The sequence below is a fragment of the Hyalella azteca genome, unplaced genomic scaffold (genome assembly GCF_000764305.2).
Source record: "Hyalella azteca isolate HAZT.00-mixed unplaced genomic scaffold, Hazt_2.0.2 contig3861, whole genome shotgun sequence".
Taxonomy (NCBI): domain Eukaryota; kingdom Metazoa; phylum Arthropoda; class Malacostraca; order Amphipoda; family Hyalellidae; genus Hyalella; species Hyalella azteca.
Window position 1 is genome coordinate 365,105 of NW_025934094.1, and position 26,646 is coordinate 391,750.

The 26,646-nt window shown below is 38.2% G+C and overlaps 2 protein-coding genes across 2 annotated transcripts; one reads left to right on the forward strand and one right to left on the reverse strand.

The window, feature by feature from the left end:
• Nucleotides 1-4,597: 4,597 nt before the first annotated feature.
• On the forward strand, nt 4,598-13,360 carry LOC108681591 (SH3 domain-containing protein C23A1.17). The gene is made up of 3 exons (XM_018170637.2): nt 4,598-4,665; nt 6,782-7,144; nt 7,439-13,360. The coding sequence occupies exons 1-3, from the start codon at nt 4,654-4,656 to the stop codon at nt 12,476-12,478; spliced, it is 5,415 nt and encodes a 1,804-aa protein (XP_018026126.1). The 5' UTR covers nt 4,598-4,653; the 3' UTR covers nt 12,479-13,360.
• On the reverse strand, nt 13,030-26,175 carry LOC108681586 (neprilysin-3). The gene is made up of 20 exons (XM_047879806.1): nt 25,690-26,175; nt 24,851-24,981; nt 23,769-23,881; nt 22,942-23,067; nt 22,233-22,498; nt 21,286-21,631; nt 20,653-20,789; nt 19,893-20,060; nt 19,581-19,657; nt 19,253-19,298; nt 19,035-19,159; nt 18,653-18,752; nt 17,966-18,052; nt 16,686-16,862; nt 15,972-16,081; nt 15,698-15,762; nt 15,055-15,174; nt 14,467-14,621; nt 13,846-14,016; nt 13,030-13,337 (listed from the first exon to the last, which is right to left on the reverse strand). Exons 1-20 carry the CDS (start codon nt 25,786-25,788, stop codon nt 13,257-13,259), a joined length of 2,700 nt encoding a protein of 899 aa, XP_047735762.1. The 5' UTR covers nt 25,789-26,175; the 3' UTR covers nt 13,030-13,256.
• Between the last annotated feature and the right edge of the window lie 471 nt (nt 26,176-26,646).

Below are 26,646 nucleotides of genomic sequence, written 5' to 3' on the forward strand. Positions count from 1 at the left end.
CTATAACAGTCGAACAATATTTTGAATGCAGCTTTTTTAATCAAATGGTTAGTAAATTTTGTTCTGAAATAATTGCGTCTCGATTGCAATTGCCGTGAAGGAAATATCCACAGTATTTTATTTAGGTACAAATAATAAATCGGTATATTTATTATTTGTATGTATAGGTACAAATAATAAATAAATCAATAAGATCACTTCGAAACTCTACGTATTAAAACTATCGAATAAATAAATTCATTGGTTTTCCAGAGCACGATCATGACTTGTCATAACTCAACCAAAAATTAGAAACCCCTGAAGCAGTGAATTTGGAATAACATTAACACTTAACAGCGGCTTAAAATTATTGTAAATCAGAGTTTAATATACACGAAGTCCCCTGTATTCACATGCATTCATAATGTATTTCCATGTTTGTACCATGTATTTCATGTATGACGCATATATGTACCATGAATGTGTCACGTGCGTTTCATATGCATATGCGGCAAGTAGGGATTATGTTGGCATCGTATACGTCCAAAATATCTTTCATGAATGCATAATGCAGACGAGTATATCATTGTCCTATCGTCTATACCGTGTATATCACATGCGAGCATCCTATATGTTTAATATATAAATTAGTATAGGTAGGTAGAATTTGTTCCTACAGTATATGACAAGAGAATTTGTTTTATTGACAATTTTCTTAGTAATTTTTCAATATATCGAACAATATTTTTCGTTTGAACTGGTGCATCGTATTTGGCATCAACTGGACTTTTTTGGAGTGGCATCAAATGGACCGATGGACATTTTTAAATTCATTAAAAACCTTTCGAATATATCAATCGTTCATTAATTACTAAAGAGTTGAATTAAGGAGATCGATGACTGCACTTCCGAATCACCTTTCCGGAATACCGACAAACCAACAGCGACAAACCTTGGTCCGACTATTGCTAATTACTTTATGTGCCAAATTTAAAATCGAGTACTTTCAGATGAACAGATCAATCCCTAATTGTACTGCAGGTATCTCGATGAAATCTTCGTTGTCGTTCGAGATGAAGAGCAACTGAGGAAATTACGTATAGGGCCTTTGAAATGTTTTCTGACTTGGAGTTTACTTACGAACTCTGACAAAATCGTGCTTTTTAGGTAGATTCGTTCAAGCTAAAAATAATTCGTTCGTCGCCAAAGTATACCGATCGAGAGCCAACAGATGTCGGGAGAGTCCTGATCGCCGCCTGCGACTGCCCAGAGCGCCACAAAAGAAGCACAATACGTGCTCTCATCCAACGAGCTCTCAAAACCTACTCATCTGAAAATGACTTAAATACGGAGCTGAGGAATTGTGAAAGAATCTTAGTCAATAATGGATTAGCCAATAGAACCATCGACACAGTCACACAGAAATCTCAAAATTTCGATTGAACCAAAAACAGGCTCAACGACGAACCAGAGACTAACGCAAACGTCACAACATCTGCTTCGAGAATCAATTGACCAGCGGTTATAAAGCAGATGAACGAATCCTTTAATCCAACGTTCACAACATAATAAGCATAAATAAGCATAAAATTAAGCTATGGATCCATTATAAAAATAACAAAATATGGAATCTTTGATGAACAATAACCCTTATATAGGAAACGGGAGTTTTCCAAGAGATTAATGTAGTAAATAAATTTTCCTGCAATAGAGAAGGTTGTAGACTTCTCCCTAATATGGACTACATCGCGCTCACAACTACGACATTAAACCGACGTCTCACGTGCCACCTTCAGTCTGGTGGACCAAGGAACCACCTGATGGAAGCCCAAAACGAGACCATCACCCGTACGGTGCTGGAAGAATGCACCAGCATCGTCAGATGCCCCGACGCCAACCGACTCGCGACAGCCGAGGCCTTCATCATTAAATTAAGGATGGGACCCCAGCCATCAACTTTCAGACTACTGGATTTGTCAGAACCTTGAGACTATTTTCGGAGTAATTTTTTGTGCTTTAATCCTTCATCATCTTCATATTTTCGTGGTTTTGTAATTATTTCTAATCGAATTCTGATTTTTGAGTAGCATCTTATTCACATAATTTTGTGCTTATGTCGGGTCGCCTGCCGAAGACCACAACTGCCCTGGATGTAATGGACCATCATGATTCCTGCCTTCCGGAACGTAGCCTTCAACACTCCTGGACAGTCATATCTAGGCCGTGCGTCGAACCAGCCCTCGGTCGAACGGTCACTCGTCGAAGGACGATAAATTTTGGAACAAAACTCTGCTATCTGAAACCTAACCTCAGATGCGGTAAACGTAAAATTGCGTAATTTTACGATGCCCGGAAGTCATATTCGATCCGCGGCCTGGTGGTGCACGGCAGGTTTTATGCAAGGCCGTAGGAGGACAAAGCCGAGTGGTGCACGGCTGATTGGTGGATGTCCGGAGAAATCATGCAAGGCGTTCGATTCAGGGCTTATTGGTGCACAAAATTGGTGGTGCACGGCTGTGCTCCCCTTATGTCAATCCAAATTTCATCACTCAATGCGTCTTGTAACTTGATATTAAACGATTGATACATTCGAAAACTTGTTAACGAATTAAAAATGTCCATCGGTATCCTGATTTTCGATTTACTGATGCAAAAGAAAAATATTACTCGAGACATTGAAAAAACTGGTAAGAAAATTCTCAATAAAACAAATTCTCATAGATAAATTGCGTATTAATGGTCCATTCGATTATTATCTGTTATGTGTTATGAAAAGAGCATCAAGGGTCACATTCTAAAACCATCTTGAAGTTTGCCTGCTCCGGATACCTTCGATAACTTTAATAATAACTTTATATAATGATAACTTCATTATAACTTCGATAACTTTAATAATAAATTTAAAACTTCGATAACTTTCATTTATAAGCAACGCCTGCCGATAGTCAGATCGTTGTGCAGGAAAGCCAATCATCTACACTCCGGCAAGTGATTGAAATTTAATCCAAATGATGACGCACTCTTTTCTCTTCTGTGGGTCATCCTGACCCAGTTTGAGCGGGCATAGAGTCGTACTGTTAGTGAGAAAGTGTGCCAATAATTTGGCTATATGACCCATTCGTTGCTGTGAGTGTAACGAGCTTCTCTAATTAAGTTAGTTAATAGTACCTTCAGGAAGTGGTCTTTGGTTGCTGGATTTATGAAGACGGAGAATTTTTTATCAACATCAGACTCATTAATTGAATTTTGTCCCTCGATCGCCCTCTTCTTTTCAGTCATAAGTTCGTGAACCACTGGACAGAAAAAAGTGAACTTTTAGCCTTTGTTATTTGTCTCACTTTGTGTGCATGAGACGACCAATGACCTGGAGCTTGAATATGCTCTGAGCGAATAAAATTCCGCTGTTTTCTTGACCTTTAAAAAAAGTAGCTCATACTTAGACTCAGACTGTGAACTACTCCCACAGCATCCTTCAATAAAACTGCTAACGAATAACCAGGATATGGTAAATAAGTTCTATTCATTTCAATTGATTCAAGGTAAGTAATCCGGATCTGTACGGTGATTCTTAAATCATTTAGAAATGAATAATATACTTTATTGTATTTTAAACCACGTGCACTATTTATCACAATATCAACGTTGAAAAAATTACCAGGTGACAGTCGACTCGTTTGATCTGCAACGAGTAATAATTAAAGAGGATGCCTTAGAGGTCTTACGAGTCAGGTACGATGACCTACAGCTTGCATATTTTTCGTCAGCGCCCGAACGCCAGTTGCCCTGAACGCCATATTAAAGAAATTACCCTAAACGCCATGTCAAAGAAATTACCCTAAACGCTATGTTAAAGAAATTACCCTAAACGCAATGTTAAAGAAATTACCCTAAACGCCATTTTAAAGAAATTACCCTGAACGTGATTGCGATATCCTGAATCCACGAGTCAACCTACCCTCGCACCAGTAGTAGAAGTGATTTAACATCACTGGAAAATTAAAGGTAAATAATTTAGACTTATGTTCACGTAAGTACCCATAAGAGAATGAGATCACTTTCAAATGCTACTCATAATGCACGCACGATGCTGGTCGGGTTTTTGTATAACTGACGCTAACCTTGCACAACCTACTGCGGGACCTGGAGTTTGGGTGCCTATAGTGAGCGGCATGAACAACCTCTCTCAATATTGTCGTTGCTTTACAAAACATTTGTCTTAAATATTTTTAACTTATTTAGACTAACATTATGTTATTTTTCTACGTTAATTCTGCGCATTAGTTACATGAAGTAGCATCAGAAAACACGGAAAAGCATAATAATGAATAGCACTCCTTATTAAGAAAAAGCACGATTAGGAAAAAATGCAGTTAGTTAAAGAAAGGGAGAGATCAAGAATGCTACATAATTTTTCAGACGTGGTATTGGACAAAAGCGTGAACAATTGAAATGAGAAGGAACACGAAGCATCAGAAGGCAAGCAATGAGTAACAAAAGGCACTCAAGGCTGCAGTAAGTAGTGGCGGGGGCAGCTGAAGTCTCCGTAAGTAGAGCTGAGGGTAACAGAAGCAGCTGAGGTTAACAGCAGCCCAGGGGGGCAGCGAGAGGGCGGGTCGCTATATAAGCAGCGGGTCAGGGCACAGCCGCTCAAACATCAGATCGTCATACGGCGTGATGCTCGCCAAGGTGTGTGCTCCTCGCCGTGTCACTGGAGTGTCGTGTCTTGATGTTATGCTTAGAATTATTCATTACGTATTATGCGTAACACGTTTGCAATTTTAAGATTGTGGTAAGAACTGTGCATTGTTGTGTAGGTCGTATGTATCGGTGAAGTGCATTTTGAAAATTTTTTAACTTGATAATGATGTTAAATGTCTTTACATGTGCTTCGGTGAGAGTTTTTGAAGAATATTTTTCAACTTAGAAGTAAATTATCGCAAAGACAAGTATTTTAACTCTGAAATTATAACAAGTCTGAATTATACCATAATATTTCGTATGAACAGTAGAAAAATAACATGAGAAGACGGCGTGAGAACGTATTTTGGATCCGATAAAACATTTTTGCACAGGTCCACCACGCATAGTATTGAACTTCCAGCTAAAAATTCAGCCCATTCTTCATTCCATCAACATTGCACCAATAACTTATTGTAGATTAGTGCAATGATAGCAATTTCAAGTACTGCAGCATTATTATATTCAATCCAATAAAACCTATAGATAAAAAACTTACCAGTTAATATACGAACATAACTAATAATATACGAAACTACAAAATTGGAAAGGAATCGGGGCTGACGCGTTTTCATTTGCAGTTGTACTCATGGGCCTCTACTTTCAAAAAAAGTTTAGAGATCGTAAGTTCATCGGCCAATCGTTGACGGCTTTTCAAGCAACATCCAGAAATAATAGACAAGAAAATAGAGCGCAAGTACTTACGTTCACTTAGCGAATTTTGAAAGTATAGGCCGTAAGCCGTAAGTGTTGGTCCAACGTCGTAAAGTTGAGGTCGCGCTGCATGACCACGCGCCTGCAACGTGCATGTAGGTCGCGCGCATGCAACTCATTTCCAACGAGCATTAAAGTTGCAGACGAAATTCTCTTTCCCATGTGAGGTCACGTTGTCTGTCACTTCTAGATCATGACGGCGGGTCATTTGAAAACTTGCCGTATTTGCACCAATTTACTCTGAGCGATTCTATTTTTAGGCCAGAAAAATGAGCACCCAAGGACAAGAAGTTTTAATTTTCCTTTAATCATTTTGAAATTTGCTATGAATAGAAAACCGAGAAAATGAAATAATTAGTATCTGTTTTCCTTGCGTAACAATATTGGGAAAAATTGAATTATTTGAGTTAAGACGATCTCAGTCCAGCTTTCTATGAGTTGTTACTTCTTATATCACTCGTACATGTATAAATTGTTTAGAAATCTCATGCATGTCAAGAAAGTTCTTGCCAGTTGAACACAATCAATTGCCGGAGATTTAACGACTGTTCAATACTTATATAGCACGGACCGTAGACCTATACGTGTTCTAGACAGCGCTTACAATTACAATTACGTCGTATCATAGTACTCTTCAAAAAGGTATTTTTTCAATAGAAATAAAACCGCAGTACAATGAAAAACCAGTGCTGTTCTGAACGCGTGAAGAAAATTAAAAATTTATTCTTCAGTAGGTCATGTAGTTCTACGTGATATTATCATTCAGAAATAATGGCGCATACTTCCATCGTTTGGAAGATTACTATTTGAATCTGACGAACATCTAGTTTACGATCGCATTAAGCCTCGAACCACTCATCAAAAATTATTTTCGCAAATCTGTTACACATTTTCACCGACAAAAATGTATCAACCGACACTCCCATCGCCAGGCTTTCTGTAGTTTTCCTTTCTATCAGTAAAAATTCTCTTAAGAAGAGCAGAAATTACATGTATCGTGAAAAAAAAGTCAACAGAAAATATACCACGTAACGGAGAATTTCCCATAATTCACATTTTGAAAACTCAAAATTTCATGCAATAGTTAACAAGTATGCATTATTTTAAGCACAAAAAGTTTGATTTTTTAAAAAGGACAAGTCAAGATTTATGTTTTATCGCACTTATCGTAAACGGTTAATTCAGAGTTTTGCCTGCCGGCTATAGACAACCAATGTATGCTTCCTTTGTAAAATAATTCTATTCCACCCATCCAATACACAATAAAAATATTAGTAGTGCGGATAATAATTGGGTATTATAATTAGGGTTCGTGTTTAATACAATTAGTAATCGGAAATCTATGTTGCAGATATTGGTGAGCTTCCTGCTGCTGGCAGGTCCAGCACTCAGCTTCCCAAACGAACGTGCCCTTGCACACTTTGGTATCACCTCGCGGACTCCAAGCCCATCCAGCGTCCGAACGAAACCACGAACTTACACTCCTCCTCCTTTCTCTGCCTCTTATTCTTCTCCTCCAGAATCAAAGAAAGAATCAAAAGAACCAGAAAGTACCTACACCCCACCACAGGTTAAAGAAGAGGAGCCCATAGGCTACTCGTACACAGAACCGGTCTTCTCGGCAACATACCCAGCGCGCACACCTTACCGACCGCCCCAACGGCCCGAAGAATCGCGGGAAGATAAAACAAATAAGCCTAATTTCGTTCACAAGGTAAGATGAAAACAAAATTGTAAGGAGCTTCTAAAACACCTGATATGAGAATATTAAAAATATATAAGATACTGTTAGCTATCAAACAATTATGTGAAAAGTGATTCATTATTGTAATGAAATATTCCATGATTTAAGTATTCTGAATAATCGATAAATTTTGACGTACTTGCGGTACGTTATATTAAAAAACTACGAATGACTGGTCTCCTCATTCTACAATTAAGCATCATCCAAAAATGTTTAATTTATTGTACAACCATGTCTTAAATGTCGAAACGCGGTTCTTTGCAGGGTCGGTCATTTGCGTATGAGTTCGATGTAAGAGACGGAGATTCTGGCAATCAGTTTGCTCACCAGTCGCAGTCAGATGGAGAGATCACGACAGGAATGTACACAGTACAGCTTCCTGATGGACGCCTTCAGACTGTAAAATACTCTGCCGATGCTGACACAGGTTTCCAGGTTAATGTCGAGTATCAAGGTGTGCCATTCTACCCTGACGACAAGTCTGAAGAAGTTGTTGACGTTTACAAACTCTCGCCTAAACCAACATACACGGCGCCGGCAACCGTCAGTCGAGATCGTGACTCGTCAGCAGAAAAGAAAGAGGAAGGAATCTCCAATTCCGAGTCACAAGACTCGGCTAAGGAAACAAACGCGAATTCGAATTCTAGGCGTCAAAAATCAAGAGTGGTGATAAGCAGCTCAGGATCGTCTCTATACGCCAACAGAGAAGAAACTCGAACAACCCAGGGAAGTGCCGCTTCACGTACTTACCAAACTCCACTGACCTCATATTCAGCTCCTGCTTTCAAAAATGAACATAACGAGGAACAATTGAAAGCCGTTAAGGATAATCAGGAAACAGTAAAATCTGAATCAAGTGGACGAGACTCAACAAGAAAACTCTACGGAGCTGAAATTCCTCGAAGGAGCTATCAGGCACCGCTAAAAACCTACACAGCTCCCCAAGTGAGTGAAGAGGAGATAACAGAAGATCTGGCGATCACTTATAGTCGATCACAGACAGATGATGATAGTGAGGAAAAGGAAGTTTCTCAATCAATTTATTTCACACCAGCGAAAACATATGGAGTGCCCGAAGCTGTTCGAGATAGAACTCCGCCGCGGAAATCTTACGGCGTCCCTCCATTTACTGAAGTCACTGAAGAAAGCGAAGAAGAAAAAAATACAAGAAAAAATTCACATTTTGAAACAGCTCAGACAATTTCTGATGAAAGAGAAGAGGGAGAAGATTTGAGAGCCACTCAACCATTATATTCTGCTTCAAGCTTGTCTTACGGAGTTCCAAGCGAAAATTCTGAAAAATTGAAAAAAGGTGAACCGGATGATGATGGAGACGGTGACGACGATGACAGTGAAGATTCCAAATCATACGGATCATCTTCTCGAACATATGGCGCATCGAGTTCGACCGGACAGGAAATCAAAAGTATACCTCCGAGGAGAACTTACGGTGTCCCCGAACAAGTTGTTGATTTAGACACCGAAAAAGAGGCAACACTCGCAACAAGTTACGGATTACCACAAGCTGACGAAGAAGACATCAGGGTTTCCAGTCCGAAATATTCTCCACCCAGTCAAATATACGGTGTTCCTGATGAGTCTTTCAGCGAAACTTTAGAAGATGAGAGCAAGGAATCGGCAACAGGTGGACAGAGAGCACCGTCAAGAATATACGGAAGCCCTGACGTTAGCGAAGAAGAAATTAACGAGAGTGATAAAGGCGCAAGTGATGACGAACCCAGCGCGCCTTCAGAAACTTCCGAGGCTCCAAAAATTGCATCAAGATTTGTCAACCGGTTCTATTCACCACCTAAGCAGACATATGGTGTTCCTGACGGGGACATCAAACCCATTGACGAAGATGACAGTGACGAAGAAAAAATCGACGATTCCTTCCCCCCACCAAGAAGTTACGAAACTCCTAAAAAAGATGATGAAATCCCAAACCCTCTTCATTCACCTCCTAGAAGGACCTATGGCGTTCCGGATGTTGATGGGAAAGAACTAGTCACCGAAAACGATGATGACAGTGATGAAAGTGCTGACACAGAACCAAGTGCTCTCGGAATAAAATATGGTGCACCTGATGTGGAGACCTCATCAGCAAGTTCTGTTAAACCTCCACCAAGGACTTATGGCATTCCTGAAATTGCCGATGATAATAGTGAAGAAGAGAGAATCGATGTTCCTTCAAGAACCTACGGAGTTCCTGATATCAAGACCGAGCAGCCTGAGCCTGTACCACCTAAACAGACATATGGAATTCCCGAAGACGATGAAGAGCAAACTATCGTCGAAGCTGTTGATGATAGCAGTGATGAAGACGAAAGCGTTGCTCTCGGTACTCCATCAAGAACGTACGGAGTTCCTGAAGTTGAGACCAAATCACCAAGCCCTCTTTATTTACCCCCTCGAAGGACATATGGTGTGCCTCAAGTTAGTGCCATTTCGGCGAATGAAAATGATAAAGAAAGCGATGAGGATGAGGAAGATACTAGGGTGCCGCCAAGGACCTATGGAGTACCTGAGGTTGGTGTTAAGCATGTACGACCAGTTTCTGCAGCGTCTCTCAGAACATATGCAGTTCCTAAGGTCACAAAAGTTGTAGTTTCAGATACTGAAAATAAAAACAGTGAGGAAAATGAGGAAGAATCCTATAAGCCTTCAACAGCTTATGGAGCTCCTGAGATTGACTCAGAGCCTGTAAGTACACCCAGTAGAACATACGGTGTGCCAGAAGTTAGCGAAGAAACAACTCTCGTTGAAGACGAGGATGATAGCAACGATGATGGAGGCGACGCCAATCCACCATCAAGTACCTATGGAGTACCGGAGGTGAGTCAGGAAGTAATTAATGTCGAAGAAATAAATGATGACAGCGAAGAAAAGGAGAATGTCAGGTTCAGTACACCAGCAAGAACATACGGCACTCCTGAAGTGGCAGTAAGGCCTTCAAGCAGTTCTTATTTGCCTCCCAAGAGAACGTATGGTGTTCCTCAACTCAGTGAAGAGACAATCGCGGCTGATAATGCTGAGGATGACAGTAGTGAAGACTCTAGCTTAGGTCAGCGTTACTCACCTCCTAGAAGAACCTACAGTGCTCCTGCTGTTACTGTAAAGAAGACGAGCCAGGAAACAACAGACGATTCCAACATCCCATCGACAACTTACGGAGCTCCTGAGGTAAAAACTAAAACGATCACTCCTATTTTCTTGCCACCTCAGCGGACATATGGAGTTCCAGCGGTTAGTGATGACAAAGTTACTGTTGACGACGAGAGTGATGAAAAAGAAAAATCCAGTGCCCCATCACGAACATACGGTACACCTACTATCACAATAAAACCTGTAGCTCCTGTTTATTTCCCGCCGAGAATAACATATGATGTTCCTAAAGTCAGTGACGAAGATTCTGTGAAGGCTGATGCGCCTGATGAGGAAGAAGATGATAGCAATGAAAAAGAAATAATAGTCATCGATTCCCCGTCCCAAACTTATGGGACACCACAGATAGAACACCGAATCACCAGTTCCGTCTATGTGCCTCCCAGTCGAACCTACGGGGTTCCAGACGAAAGTGTAAGCGAGTCTGATGGACGCTATTCTAATCCAAGTCGTGCATACGGAACTCCCAACGAATCAAGTGATACAGACGAAAATGAAGAAAAGATCAGCGATGAAGAGAGTGAAAGCTCCTATCAGTCAAATTCCAGAACAGAGCAAAATGGCGATGAAGATGTCAGATCTAGTAAACCTCTTTACTCTCCTCCAAGTAGGTCGTACGGAGCTCCTAACTTACTTCGGGAAGAAACACAGGACGATAGCAACGAAGATACCATCGAACAAGTTTCTACCAATTACGGTGTACCAAGTGAAGATGAAGGTGTAAGAAGCTCAAGTCCCATATATTTGACTCCAAGTGTGACCTACGGTGTTCCAATTCTAAGCGCCGAAGATGTTTCTAGTAGTGAGATCGAAGAAAAAGAAGTCCCCTCTGAAAGTTATGGTGTCCCCGCACAAAACGACCCTGAGCCACCTGAGCTAGTGTATGAAGCTCCGAGTGAGAAAAATTCCGAGGAAAGGTCACGAAATGAGCAATCGTATTCACCCCCTAGACGAACATACGGCGTTCCTGAAACTGAAACAGAAGATAAAGATAATCAGGATGAAACAGAAGAAAATTCCAGAGAGAGTTCATCGACATTGATTATCCCACAAAGAACTTACGGTGCCCCCGAAGTTAATGCTGCAGAAGCTCAAGAAGATGAGAGGGAGACTGTTCCTGAACAAATAACTCCTAGCCTCACCTACGGAGTTCCATTTGCTGAGGATGGCACTGACTCAAAATCACAAGCAAGTGATTCTCGCTCCTTAAAATCATCGTACAGTGTACCTCCTGCTCCTGAATCATCTGAATACGAACCGTTGTACGCTCCACCTGCCAGAGGTTATACGTCACCTTCAGATAATTCTGGAGAAGGAGGTGTGCGCTCGTCATACAGTGTTCCTCCTGCTCCTGAATCATCTGAATACGAACCGTTGTACGCCCCACCTGCCAGAGGTTATACGTCACCTTCAGATAAATCTGGAAAAGGAGGCGTGCGCTCGTCATACAGTGTTCCTCCTGCTCCTGAATCATCTGAATACGAACCGTTGTACGCCCCGCCAGCTACAGGTTACACGTCACCTTCAGATAAATCTGGAGAAGGAGGTGTTCGCTCATCATACAGCGTTCCTCCTGCTCCTGAATCATCTGAATACGAACCGTTGTACGCCCCACCAGCTACAAGTTACACGTCACCTTCAGAAAAATCTGAGGAAGAGGGAGTGCGCTCATCATACAGTGTTCCTCCAGCTCCCACTTCTTCTGAGTACGAGCCTTTGTACGCACCGGCAGCAACAAACAACCTTGCTCCTGCAGACAATTCTGACGAAGAGATTAGATCATCGTACAGTGCACCTCCTGCTCCTGAAAGTAGCAGTGATTCTGACGTTCGTTATGGACCTCTCTATGCTCCTCCAAGTCAAACATATGGCACGCCAAAGAAGAATGATAGTGAGGAAACCATATCTAAAAAAATTCGTCGTGTCCGTTTTAGGGCTACAGGGCGGAAAATCAATCGTGGTAAACCGTCCGTTTACTACCAGCCAAAGCCCGTAAAAGTAGTGCCATCGAATAACTACAGATCTAGATCACGACACGCTAGGCAACCAAAAGATGCCTTGGTATCATACCGTCCAACTCGTTATGAAAGCACCGACAAGCATCTGCTGTCTCTTTTCATTTCCGGTGAGCGGCGATGAATCTCCCTTTTCAAAACAAATAGCGTGTATCTATTGTAGTAAATTAATGTTAATTACGAAAACTTGGAAACGAAACGAACTTTGTTAACTTATTATAGTTATTTAAAAACCTTCAATACATTATTATTTTTCATAACGTCCAATAACTTATATGGGTCGGCTACAGCATAACAACTAAAAAATCAACAATCTTAATAATAAGTAGCGAATAAGTTATGGTAGACAGAGTGCTGCTGTTGTAGTCTAATGCAGAAGGGAAATCCTGCTACCTTTAATACCTGATTTGCATAGTGATGTTAAGTAGTGGCTCAATTGTATTTATTCTAATATATGTTATATGTACACATCAAACGCACAGGAAATTTATTCACGTTTTTTGTAAAAAATATAGCTGGATCAGGCACCTATAATTAAGACAATGTACTTTTAGTAAAGATGTCACAAGTAGCCTGGGCTGCCATTCTGGCCGAGGGAGGGCAGTTGAATGCCGCGTGAAACTCCGGCGTGTTCCTCATCATCGCGTTGATTCTGAAGCGGAATGTTAATTAAGTGAAAACAATTGAGGCACGAAACGAAAACCATTTTAATAGTTTTTTTTATAACTGGAATTCTAAGCGATGAAGTAAGTTATTTGCAAATTTTTAATTAAAGTCGGCATGTATAGTAAGAAGTTTGTTCGGAAGTCAAGTCTGGAAGCTATTAATAAAAAACGTATTTTTGACGATTTTTCTTAATTTTGCATATTTTGTTAGAGATGCTTTGTAGGGACTGCAGTGACTTACCTGATGTCGTTCGGTAGATGCTCGTCAAGTTCCATGAGGATGATTTTGGCCAGTGGCGGCAACACGGAACAGTACGGCTTAGAATAAATTTCATAATTAATAGTGCCTATGCAAAATATCCGGTAATTATGGTACTTTAGTTGCTAGCCAGAATTCCGAACTCATTACTAAGCGTGACTGTACAAATTATCCAAATTATCGAGTGCTTGTAGTACATTACTTGCTAGCCAAAATTCTGATCTTATTAAATGCGCTTTGTGGAAATGTACGTAGCATTTTAACCTCTTTGGTAACCTTCTGAAAACGGTTTATTTCACGAGTACTTTGATTGATTATTAATCAAATCTTGCCTGGAATCTAGTGAGCCAAAAATTCTTGATATATAAAGTCATGCTAAACATAAAAATGAGAAGCAGTACATGAAATTTGTTAAAAATTCTTTAATCAATCAACAAAATTCAAGATCAAAGAAGATATTCCGACAAAAATCATGGTTTCCATTAAAATGGGTAAGATAGTCCATGTTAAAAAGAAAATTAAACTTTCTTTGATTTGTAGAATTCACTTTTCAGTTTCTTTTGTTACCTGTGCTGCTGATAGGAAGAAAAGTTGGTCGTCTGTGATGTTAAGAGACGGAAGACTGAAGAGCGCATTTTGCTTCTGACGTTTGTGAACTCTCAGTTTTTCGTACGACCAAAGGGAGTTGCGAATGCTAAAAATATCGGCTAGATTTTCGTTGACAGTTACGTTATCAATCTGCAATAGGGAAAATTATAATTCTTACAATTTTCAACTGAGTAATATACTTACGGTACATATCAGCTCGAAAGCTTTCTTGGGAATGATAGCGAGCACAACCGAGGGTGGTACTTGAATTTGAGAAAAATATCAGTGTATGATTGTTGTAGACCTGAGTTTCAACATTGAGGAAAGTATTTTTAGAAATCAAATTTAGAACTATAGAGTGGTTTGAAATGGACCTCTATAATGTACCGAAAACAATCCGAACAAAATTTGTTGTCTTTATATAACGCCATACGAGTATTTCAAGTTTCAGCATTACTTAGCACTGGTTTTTAATGAAATTATTTTAGATCTCAAATAACTGATAAACTTTTGAAGAGGGTTTTTATAAAAGTGAAAACACAAATAAAAAATACCCCAAAACAAACAAACTATCTCTAACGACACTTAGATATTTCTCACGGAAAGCTGGACGTTGTTGAGCTGCATCCTGACGACCTCCTCGAAACTGTCGACAAGGCTGCTGTGGTAGCAGGCGCTTACGTTCCTCAGGCGAGCCTCTAGGCCTGATAATTTATTTGTCTGGTCTTTCACACCCTCATGGTTGAAGTTCAATCCTGCAGTTCACAATGATTGTTTGGCCAAGCATAATATAATTATGAGAAATGCTGGCTAAATTCATGTTCAATCCTGTGGTTTTCGTTGTTGATTATCGCAAAATTTATTTGTAACAGAGATTACTTTACTTTAAACTATGAACTTTTTCAGATTCCATCAGCAAGTGAAATATTGAAAAATTTTGTTTTAAAAACAAGCCATGAGTGTTGATTTACCTTTGAATTGAATGTTATTATTATTGTTCTGCATATCGAAATTCGTAAAGCAGACAATTTCGCAAAAAATTATTGCTAAAACTAAATAATTTCATTATCTCATTCGCAAATTAATGCTACATTTTTCATTGCTTTATCCATCAGTCTAATACTCATCACGACCAAAACTTAATCATAAGCAACTCTATTATTTGAGAATAATTTTGAGGTCTGGTACCCGAAAGTTCGAACGCGTGGAAGAGTTCATGACTGATGGCCGTGGCGACTGTGGCAAAGTTCAGTACGTCGGGGGCTGCGGTGTGGAAGTATGGTGTCCGGAAAAACGCTTCCGGGAAAACTGCGGTATTCAAGTGGATTAATATGGGTTTAACTCCTAATGATTCATAATAAAACTATAAATAAAATATTTTTATACTGGCCCAACGAATACATTTTCATCTTTGCTTCAATGAATGTCTCTAGAAATATCATTGAATATAGGAAGGAGGCATGTCGTTTAATTTACTTTTAACATGATAACGTTTGGAATTCTAGAAACGTTCTGGAAAATTCAAGTGCTAGCTTCTTTATTTCTTTTCTTTCTTTTTATTAAACATTTCTTTCTTTCTTTTTATTAAACATTGATCTCTATGCCGATATTTCCGACACAATTTAACTAGATAAAAAAAAATACAGACTTGGTCGGAAATGATCATGAGGCGGTTTCAGTTTCAAGCTTTTATGCATGATATTAGCAATTACTAGTGAATTAATTTCGAACGTCAAAGAATTTGACCGACTTCAGCTTTTTTTCAATGAGGTAAGTAAGACATAAATGTTGAGCTGTTATATAGCATGGGATTTATTTTAAGGTTTCCTACCCATGAGGTTGGAAGTCTGCACGAAGAAAGCGTTCACCACGAACGGCTGAGTCGTCAACTCCCAACTGATGGGAATCATAAAAGCAACAATATTTTATAAATTGTTTGAATACTTTTAGTACATAAGTATTACATTAAATCATTGTAAAAATTGAATATTACTAACAGTCAAATAACTATTACAGTCATTTGAAGCGACAGTAAAGCAAAATATATACCTGCAATCACTCATACAACTTCTAATTATGGACATGAAAATAATGAAAATACGCACATGAAATTTTGGTGGTCCACGGGCTTTGCGTAGAGGCCGAAAAGCAGCTTCCGGAAAGCCGAATAAAGCTCCATGGCGTTCGAGAAGAAATCATTCTTCTGAATGGTCAGCTGGCAAATAAAAAGTACGTTGCAGGGTACATCAATACATCATTGGAGACGTGATAGTGATTAAGCATGTGAATTAACATGGGCTCAAAAAAGAATATGATTTCTCACTTTTTCGCAGAAGAAATATTATTGTAAATGGCTCAGAATAAGTATCTTTGCTTAATTTTTTTAGTGTACAAGACAGAAAACATCACTAGCGACATTTTCAAACTTGGCTCAATTTTTAGAGCTCCTTACCTGAGATTTTTTTGTCTAGCCCCGAAATACAAGTGACTGTACACGTAACCAATAAAATCAAGCAAAATATCTGTTATGTGTTTACCCATTAATACTTATTATTCAACCGATCAGGCCTTCTAATAAGCAGAGCTGGGCAGCGCATACTTTGAAATGTAGTGGCCGCTACCGCTCCCGCTAGATGCTCTAAATGTAGCGGGCGCTACCGCTACCGCTACAATTTCTTAAATGTAGCGCCGCTACCGCTACTGCTACTGAAAATGTAGCGCGCTACTGCCCACCTCTGACATGACAGCAATTCTACAATTAATAAGCTCTCATGACAGCCATTCTACAATTAATAAGCTCTCATAACAGTAACTCTCACATTGCGCATGAGGCTCTCAGCGTGCGTTGTGTCCCAGTGGAAGTCAGAAGCGCCAGCAACGCTACCAACGCTCGCCAATTTCCTGAGGGCGGCCGCCCGCTCTGCGTCTGACAGCCACGCAGCGGCCCTTAATGACTCAGCAAGCGTCGGCTTCACCCACGCTAATATTTCTTCGAACTGTCAGGCAAAATACATGACCTGGGATAATAATTACATAACCAGGGATAATAATTAAGACAATCCGAACGCCGTACACCCTTTAGTACTTTTACCTGAACTATATCAATTCATATAATATTTTAAGGGGAACGTCTGGGGTAAAATTTTGAATTTTGGCTTTTCCGGTTTTTAGTCTCATCTTAAAGCTGACATTCTGCTCTATCCAACGGTACCAAAATAATCTCTGTACGTTGATTTATGCGTTCACGACAGCTTGCGAAAGGAGGGGGGTCGGGGGAGTTCTTACACATTTTAGGTGGGCGATAATTCCCGGTAGCATGCATAAATAGCTAGTCCACAAACGATGTGCTTCAGTAACCCGCCTGCAGTTGTACGGGAGGGATGGCGTGTCGTCGCTCCCACCATCCTTGACTGGAATCAAGCTGCAGTAACGTTTAGTTTTGTATCCTTGCTACATTGAGTGCCTATTCCGATGCGTGCGGGACTTGTCGAGCTCTCCTGAACATTCACACCTATTGTCACTGCAAACCTATCTCCTAGAGTTTTGAAGTTACAGCGATGAGAGGTATACCATTCGATTCGCAAATAAAAGATCTACAAACGTAACTAGGGCTTTTTTCAAGTTCGTTATAGTTTTGAAAATATTTTGAAAAAGGGAAATAGGGAAAATCGAAAAATTTTCGAAATTTTTGGGAAAAATGCTCCCACACCCACAAAAATGAGAAATTCAAATAAGTGGTAGTTACGTTTTTAGATATATTCTTTACGCATCGAATGATATGTGTCTCGATGTTGTAGCTTGAAAATCCTAGGAGGAGATAGATTTCTACAGTACCCCCTTTTTGGCCGTTTTCTACGAATTTCACGTTTTCTTTCATTTTTTTCGGAAAATTTACACGAACAAAAAAGTCTTAGATTTCTGTTTTACATATGTGTACCAAGTTTCAGAATGATCTATCCGTAAATAGCCGAGATAAATTTTACCCTAGACGCTCCCCTTAAACATCGGAAGAATGGTTTAAAATTCAGAAAAGTATATTTCAGGCCATTTTTCAAATCTCATTTAGTCTGTTTGACTCTCACAAACGAATCACGGTCACCTGTTGCTTGATATAACGAATTCTTTCTTGGCCGACGTGTTGGAGGTATAAATGCGTAACAGCTTCTCCCAACACAGTTTTCGTCACCTGGTCCAAACATAACAGAGTCAATTCTATTTCATAATTCGTAATCTAGCATATTTATCTTCCTTAGATACTGTCAAGATTATACGAGAACTTGCAGTTGTCTTGAAGCGGAAAGGGGAGATTTAACTGTTCATTCGGAATAAACAATTTTCCAATGCAGATGAGCAATGCAGAATTATTTTTTATTAATTACGGAAAAATCATAATCCGTACTAAAAATTTAGATTTACCAATAAATTTATGTCATTGCTAGTAATGTGGGCTAATCATTATAAGAAAAATAAACATAAGGATGTTAGTATATTAAAATCAATGATTCCAACAGTGAGCTACGTGGTAAATTAAATATTCAATTCTACGAATTACAGAAAATTTATAACTGACCGGTAAGCATAGACCAAATTTGTTATTATGCCCAGCCGTGCAAAATAGCAACAAAAGCGCTAAGGGAGTTAGGGTCGTTTTGAAATTCACTTTAAAGTGATCGAATGTAGAGCAATGTTATAGACATCATGCACCTCAAAGACATTATCTTTTATACAATTAAACTTCTAAGAATTTAAAATTTTTAGATTAATTGTTATGAAAAGTCTTGCCGACCTCGATACACTTCTTCTCCCTGTTCTCGCGGTCCTCCACTGAGATAAGCTCATGGATCATGTCGTTGATGTAGAAGCCGATCAGGCCCCAGTGCTGGAGCCTTTTGATTCAATAAAATTTGCGAGTTGGTCACTTATATAAATATCCATGGATTAATTTCCAATTTATTTTTAAAAATAGATTTATTGCTAAAATAATCACGATCATCTTTTTGTAATCAATGACTTTTATATCGTTGGTTTGGACGCTTCATAAGCGATTTAAATATGATGAAATGAAAATTGAATGAAAAAAATGTATAATATATAAATGTAATATGCATAATAATGAAAAAATTTTATAAACTAGACATTTTTATATACCAGTCGACGATTGAACTGACCAGGGTTCAGTGGTTTGTAGCAGGTCACTAAGATTTGATAGATGTTCCGGGAAGTACACATAAATTGTGTTGTTGGGTTGAAAGTTGTCTCCGAGTAGCGATGTGATGAGGTAGTGCCACTGAATCTGCGTTGGAAATTAAAATACTATTACCTTTAAGTTGAATTCAATCGCAATCTTTATTTAATTATTTTAAATTAGATAATTTTTACTTCTAACTCCAGTCAAGTGTGGTATTTTTGGATTGTTGATTTTGTGAGAAATACTGGGAAGAAAAATGATGAACTAAATTAAATCAAAATTGGGCTAATTTAGCCACACAATATACATTCCAATGAAAAACATTTAGTTAAAAGGAAGGTATACTCTACTAAATTAAGATGAACATTATTGAGGTGACAAAATTATAATACAACATTAATTAGTGTTTTCATGACTACGGCGTAATAAACGCCGAAATCGCTATTATTATTATTATTATTATTATTATTATTATTATTATTATTATTATTATTATTATTATTATTATTATTATTATTATTAATGCAGCGTGTGCAGCGTGTAGGCGTTGTAGATGGAGTCAGCTTGCTCGGCCACAAGAACCTCTCGCTTGCTAGGCACGATCTGTCGGACGTCAGTATATCTAATATTAAAAGAATTGAAAAATTAATTACCTTTATTCATCATTCAAATACATATGTTAGAAAAACTGTAAAATTCGAATGTGTAGCTGATTCAACTAATAACACATGACCGCTTCCAGCACGTTATTGGCAAAAATAACAGATAAAGATAAATGGATTCTCAGGAAAGTTAAAACTTTAATAATTATTGCTATTATCTAATTCGAGATTGTGACTTTTTCTACGGGTCCGATGAAGCTCCTGTCGAGGAGCTGCATCGCCTCGTCCATGCCGGCGCCCGCCTCGGGGCAGGCAGCCGTGAAGACCTCCTCCTGCTCCCACTCTGTCAGGGAGTCGCCTAAGTTGGACAGCAGCTCCAGTTTCCGCTCTGTAGCGACTTCTTCCTGTGAGATAAAAAATATAACTCAGTACTCACTGCAGTGAGTGACAGAGAGCGCATTTTCTCGTCGACGAAAACGTTTAGTCACGGACGGACAGACAGATAGACGGACAGACGGATTGACGGACAGACGGATTGACGGACGGACGGACATGACGAACACAATAGCTTTTTTTCCATAAATGAGAAAATGCGTTAAAAATGTATATTATTTACGGTCCCCTCTTTGACGACAAATTGTAAATTCATTATATTGTTATCTAAGATAGATATATAGGCAATTTTTTATTTACGCTTTAAGAGTTTCCCGAAATGAGATCAATTTCATGTATAATAAATATAAGTACTATGTTATAGTTTACTCATATATAGGGATATTTCAAGATAAAACTTTGAAGCAATATTTAATAATAAGATAAATTATATCAGTGATAATTGACCTAAATTTAACAGCAATGTACCTAATATTTTTAGATCTGTTTTAAATTATAAAGTCGCCTGTATAACTCAAATCTATCAATCTCAAGCAATTTTTATGTTTAACTCCAATGAATATATACTTCAAGAAATTAAGTAATCCTTAGCATTTTGCTTACCGTGAGTATTTTGTACATGTCGGAGCGGGGAATGGGCTGATCCACCAGATCCTGGAGCCAGTCAGGCAGGGAGTCGTTCAAGTTCAGCAAAAAATAGTTGGCTAAGGATTCTGCGACTGCCGCGGTCAGATTTTCATCTGGAAAAGATTTTCGTCTGATAGCTATGGATAATAATTGAAGTTCCAATGAATATGGTACAAGTAAATCATAAACATTGAAGGCACGTGGCAGGTCTTGCAATGGCCTTAGGATTTGATTGATATTTATAACGGATGCTATGAAAGGTGATTGCTTGAACGTATTGAGCGGAGCGCGTTTTCAGTAGGTAAGTTGAGTGTGTCTGATACACAATAGACCCATGAGTTAATGTTACTGCAAAATTATTTTTTGAATAGATGGAATTTTCCACTCATATCGACAATGATTAGCAGAAGGAAATTTTTTTAAATCTATAATAAAAAACAGTATGACACTTTACGCTCTAAAAGAGCCCAGGTTAAAAATTAAGCAATTCCTTCTCGGAGTCGGGTAATCCCTTGAATTTTAGTTTATGTCTTGAACATGGAGATCATTGATCATTCATATGAACCATTTATGGAAATAATTATTATACACATTTCAGGGTGTACTAACGTGCTTCATTTTCCATTTGAGATAAAACAGCGTTTGACTCTTCCTCTCCTTCATCTTGTTCAGAAGAAGATTGTTTTGGGTCCATCTCCTCAAGATCCTGTGAAGTTGTTTCCCCACTCAGAGATGGCGAAGTCGAAACGCTTTCCACCATTGCAGGAGTTTTTTCGTAATTCTTTTCCGATGTAAATCGGTCCACAGCTTCACCACTTTCATGAGAGTCATCAGAGGGATAAGCTGCCTCTTCATCTTCCGACTTTTTATCAATTGATCCTGGAACTTTGTTTTCGTTTGCTGGCCTCGTGCGGTCGAGTATCATTCTGATCATTGCCTGTAGAGTCGTATCACTCTTTCAGAAATAAGTTCATTTGTATTTTTTATCTTAGCATACGCAAACAGAATATTGCCTTACTTTAATGCAACTATATATATATGCAGTAAGTACCTGTGTCTGAGACGTGTAGTTAACGTAGTATTTCTCGAGTAATAGTTATCGTTAATTTTGAGGAGAATATTACGAATAATTCGCAAATTACATATCGCAAAAAATCGCGTCATTATATGAATCAGATTTTCATTTAAAAGTTTTCCGACAAACGACAATATTTATAACATTCTAGATGGCATGGAAATCACTCTTTTATTTAGGAATAATTCAAATATAAATTCTCAGATCGATATATTATGGGTTGCGAACGTCATCCGATACAATCGATTTATCCGTCAATATGTTCCCAAATTAACAAAGCAAAGTAAAACTCACCCCAAAGGTTAATTTCTATATCACCTTCTACGGCATAGTACAATATGACATCGTCATCAATTTCAAAAAATAAATCACCTCATAAGCCTACACCCTCAATTGCCACTTTTAATTACAACATTCGATTGCATCACCATTAATGTCAAGACGTATTTCACATTAAAAATAAATAAAATAAATAAGTTACCTTCTTGAGTCGTCTTGTAAAGGACGCCGGGATAACGTGTTGGCGTAAGCGATGCATGAGAGAAGCTTCGAGACCGTACTGCCGCGGCACCGAGATAACAACGGCCCAGTGCTTGGGGTTTGAGGGGTCCACGTCGAGGGAGATGTCGAAGAGGGGAGCGCTGTTTACCCTCATCAGCGAAATCAAAGCTGCAGTTAAGTTCCACTTATCTGCATTGAAAGCTCGGCCAACTTGAAATTCTTTCAGTTTCTTCAGCCATTCAAAAGCTGAAAATTATGCAATCGTGTTAAAATTATAGTAGAAATTGCATCTAATGAAAAATGAGTTTCACCTTTCGACGCACATTAGCACAGTTTCCTATCAACTAGAAATGAAATTTAAGATTGGAATAAATTTCTATTAACTGACTTTGGAAATCCAAAGCAAACACGACCAAACCGTGAAAATAAGCTTGTCGCATTGTTCTGATTTCTCATGTCCGCCATAATTTTCGTTGTGTGTACCGTAGTGCACCCGAATCTCTAGAGCTACAAAAATATCAAATATCATAACAACCGGGTTTAAATTAAACTAAGTCAAAACTGCTATATATCGTGAAATAACAGACTGTTAAATAAATATTTTGCCCTTATATACTGTACACATGCATTATATACTGAACATAGATCTACACATGCAAGTGGAAATACCTCTTCACATGTTCACGAACCTTTTGCTGACCCATTTTGTTCTATGGCTTCTGTGTTCATGCAAGAGTCATAGAAGTCAAAAAGTTGTCGATACGAGCTGCTGACGTAGAAGGCTTGCGACACTTTTCTCTTCCTCTGCAATAAAACTACCACAGCCAAAGTTTGAGAACAAATTAAAATTTTAGATTTGGTCGCATTAGTATTAATGACCAACACTCGTAATTAGTGGAAGTGCAGCTTGCGGAATTTGTAAAAAATTAGCCTTCATTAGGGTATGCACTAAATAGCTTTCTACCTGATAATTTTCATAAAAAGTTCATTATTATAAAAGTAATTAATTATATTTATTTATAAGCATTTAAACCACTAACCTTCAATAGAAAAGAATACCTCTTCAGTTAACTTCAAAAACATCAGGTTCATCATCATTATTCACGAATCACATTTATGAATAGGAGGTTATATGAAGAATTTTCAGAGACATTCTATGGCAGGCAAGGCAGAATTACTAATAATACGTAGAAAAGCCGTCGATTCTATTACATTATTATGTTTGCGGCGTTTTATATAATATTACTGTTTTACTTCTAAGTGTGCAAAAATATGGTTTACAAGAATCATGTACAGAAGTGATTTACAAAAATAAGGAATTGAATACAAAATGATTTTCAGTATTTTGTCAAATTTTCTGCAGTTATTTCATTTTATTCAAATTCTCCGGGCATTGGTATTATGTCGTGCTTTCAAGTGGGTCAATGAGGTTTGATAAACTGGACAGAAATAGGATCAGATAATTTTGAAAATTTCAGTTTCTTTCATAAACTTCGAAGATGTGAAGTTCATTCACCTTTGATTTCTTGGTTAACCAAGTCAGGAATTTGGTTGACGTTTGCGGCGTAGTAGAGTTGGTTGGCGCCCGTCCTGTGCTCGTTCTTGGCTACCCAACCTCCACACGCATACCTGCGTTAATAATAATTTATTCCTTCTAATAATTGAGTTGCGTTGAAATAATAATTCTCAATAAGAAGGAATCAATAATATGGAATAATAATTCCAATAATAATAATAAATAACATGGAATGAAGGAATGATAATTCCTTCATTATTGTGCTGCTAAATAGCGGCTTTCGGTCACTCACGATTTTTTTCTTCCTAATTTTCTATATATTTATGGTACGTCTTAAGTATAATTCATTTTTTGGATCACAATCTCCAATTCCCGGAGATTGTGATCTGAAAGATTGCTTCCTCACAGTCTACTAAAACATTCGAAAATTTAAGATCGCCGTACTTCTAAAGCTAAAGGCTCTCATCTGGTTTTCCTAAACATTCCTTGCATAAATATTCCAGAGATTTTTTTTTCCATTCAAAATCAAAATTTTTGGCAGATTAATTATGTGCATATTTTATAAATCAAATATCAATTTATTTTCGTTGGCTTAAAACGATGTCAAGTTATGGCCATATACAATAGCATCTATATCAGTCGTCTTATGTTTTCATCTCTCTCAACCATCCGTCCAATGTTATTTTTTGTTTCCATTATTCGAAAAATGGTGGTTAATCTAGAATTTAACACATATAAATTGGCGATTTTTCGATTTCCCTAATTTAGCTACTCAATATCGACCTTTGTTTTGGCCCCTTTTCTCAAAGTCAAAACTGTCCAAGTCATCCCTTCAATGGTCCAAGTAACCCTTTTTAAGGTACGTTTTTCAATATTACAGCAGTGAAAAGTACTCTCGCAATAACTTTCCTTTGAATATAAATCATAACATTTTCATCATTAAATATCCATTAATTTTTACATAGAATTCACTTTTTATTGGAGACATTTTCTCGTTTCACAGACATAAACCTACGTTTCTCTTTTCTGCTTATAGATTATTTAACGTTTTTCACTGAACTAAACCGTATGACCTCCCCCACCTGTAGAAGTCATGGCAAGGGTCCTGTGTTGGGTCGACGCTGTCGAGGATGTAGGCGGCCGAGCGCACGCACTCCGCCGTCAGACACACCCCTGAGCTCGAGCACGGCAGCTCCTCGACAGCGTTCGAGCTCTGCCATCAGCAGCCATCGCAATTATTTTATTCAATATTGCAATTGAACAAATAAATTATTAACAATTAATAAATTAATGATAACAACAAATTAATAATAATAATAAATAAAGTAATATTAATAATTAATACATTAATATTAAAATAATAAAAAAATTAATATTAATAATAAATAAATTATTTTATTCAACATTTTATTCAACAAAATTTTTTCAGCACTTCATTCAGTTGCCTCAGTACCCCAAAATTTAATAACTTGAGCAGAGACCTCACAATGAGCTACATGGAACATGAATTCGACTGGAATATTTTTGTTACACGAGTACGTAAAACGCGGTGATTTAGATCATTTTTAGCTGCTGGTAGTTTTTGTGATACGAATTCATAGTAGAGATATAAAATATATCCTTTTGTATTTGTAAGTTGTTTCATGGTACTTCAAGAGCAATCACCACACTCTTTCTAAGGCAAGAACCTTTTGAGTTTTTGGGTTTTCTTTTCTTAAAGTCGAAACTTTCCAAGTCACTCCATTAATGGTCCAAGTCAACCCGTTTTACGGTACGTTTTAATATACATTATATTACCAGCAGTGAAAAGTACTCTCGCAATAAATTTCCTTTGATTATACATAGTTAAGAATGGGCTATTTAAAATAGTCTTATATAGAATCAAGCTTTGTAAAAAATAGAAAACGTAATTTAAACTTACATCAGTTGTTATTTGGTTCGGTGCAGCGTAGATGTTGATAAACTGGACAAAGCAGAGCAGCAATGACCCCGCGAACGTAGCTTTGCCGTTGAGTAACATGACTTACACACACGACCGCTGCTCTGAAGCTGCAAGTAATTTACTTAATAACTGCCTTGTTCGAAACTTTATTTAAAGTAAGGGTTATCAGCACCGTATAATGACGGATAAAACATTCAAATCCGATTGAATTTTCGGTACATTGATATTTGCCAAATTATTATACCAGCAATTGTCTGTAGAAGCAAATACGTAGGAGCTTTAACGCATCAGACGACGCATCACGTCTGTAAAACGCATAGATATTTTCATGTCGTTGGATGACGTCACTGTCATAACGCCAAATCGAAAGCACTTCAACCTTTCAAGTTCCAACAACGTAAGCACTTCATAAGTATTGAATTTATTGAGAATCTGTCGCATTGACCGAATTCTTCCCTAGCTGAGACACGACACTCGTTGCACTGAGGATGCGGGTGGGTGCTATGGCGAACATCACTGGGAGTCGCCTGCAGTGCTGCAGCACCAGAGGCTATCTCGCCCCGGTGCTAAGCACCATTTACTGTGCCATGTTGCTTAGTTTTTCGTTCTACTAATGAATGTAGGAGAATCCGATGCAAATGTTAAGCTACCGTTAATTTAACAGGAAACAGTCGGTGTAATGTAAACTTTTTTGGATGGGATGGGACAATAGTCAATATTTGCAAGTGTATATTCTATCAAACATACGATCGAGGAACACAAATGCATAAGGAAACTAAAGAAAAGCTGTGATATAAAACACTGTTTTTTTCGAAGAGGAGCCGACTTCCCATTGAAAATATTTTCATCGGATTTATGTAGCCTGATATACGAGAGGTTAAAAACACTGTCTCTTATGTTATTCCCAAAGAATTAGATTTTTGATGGTTTTTCGCG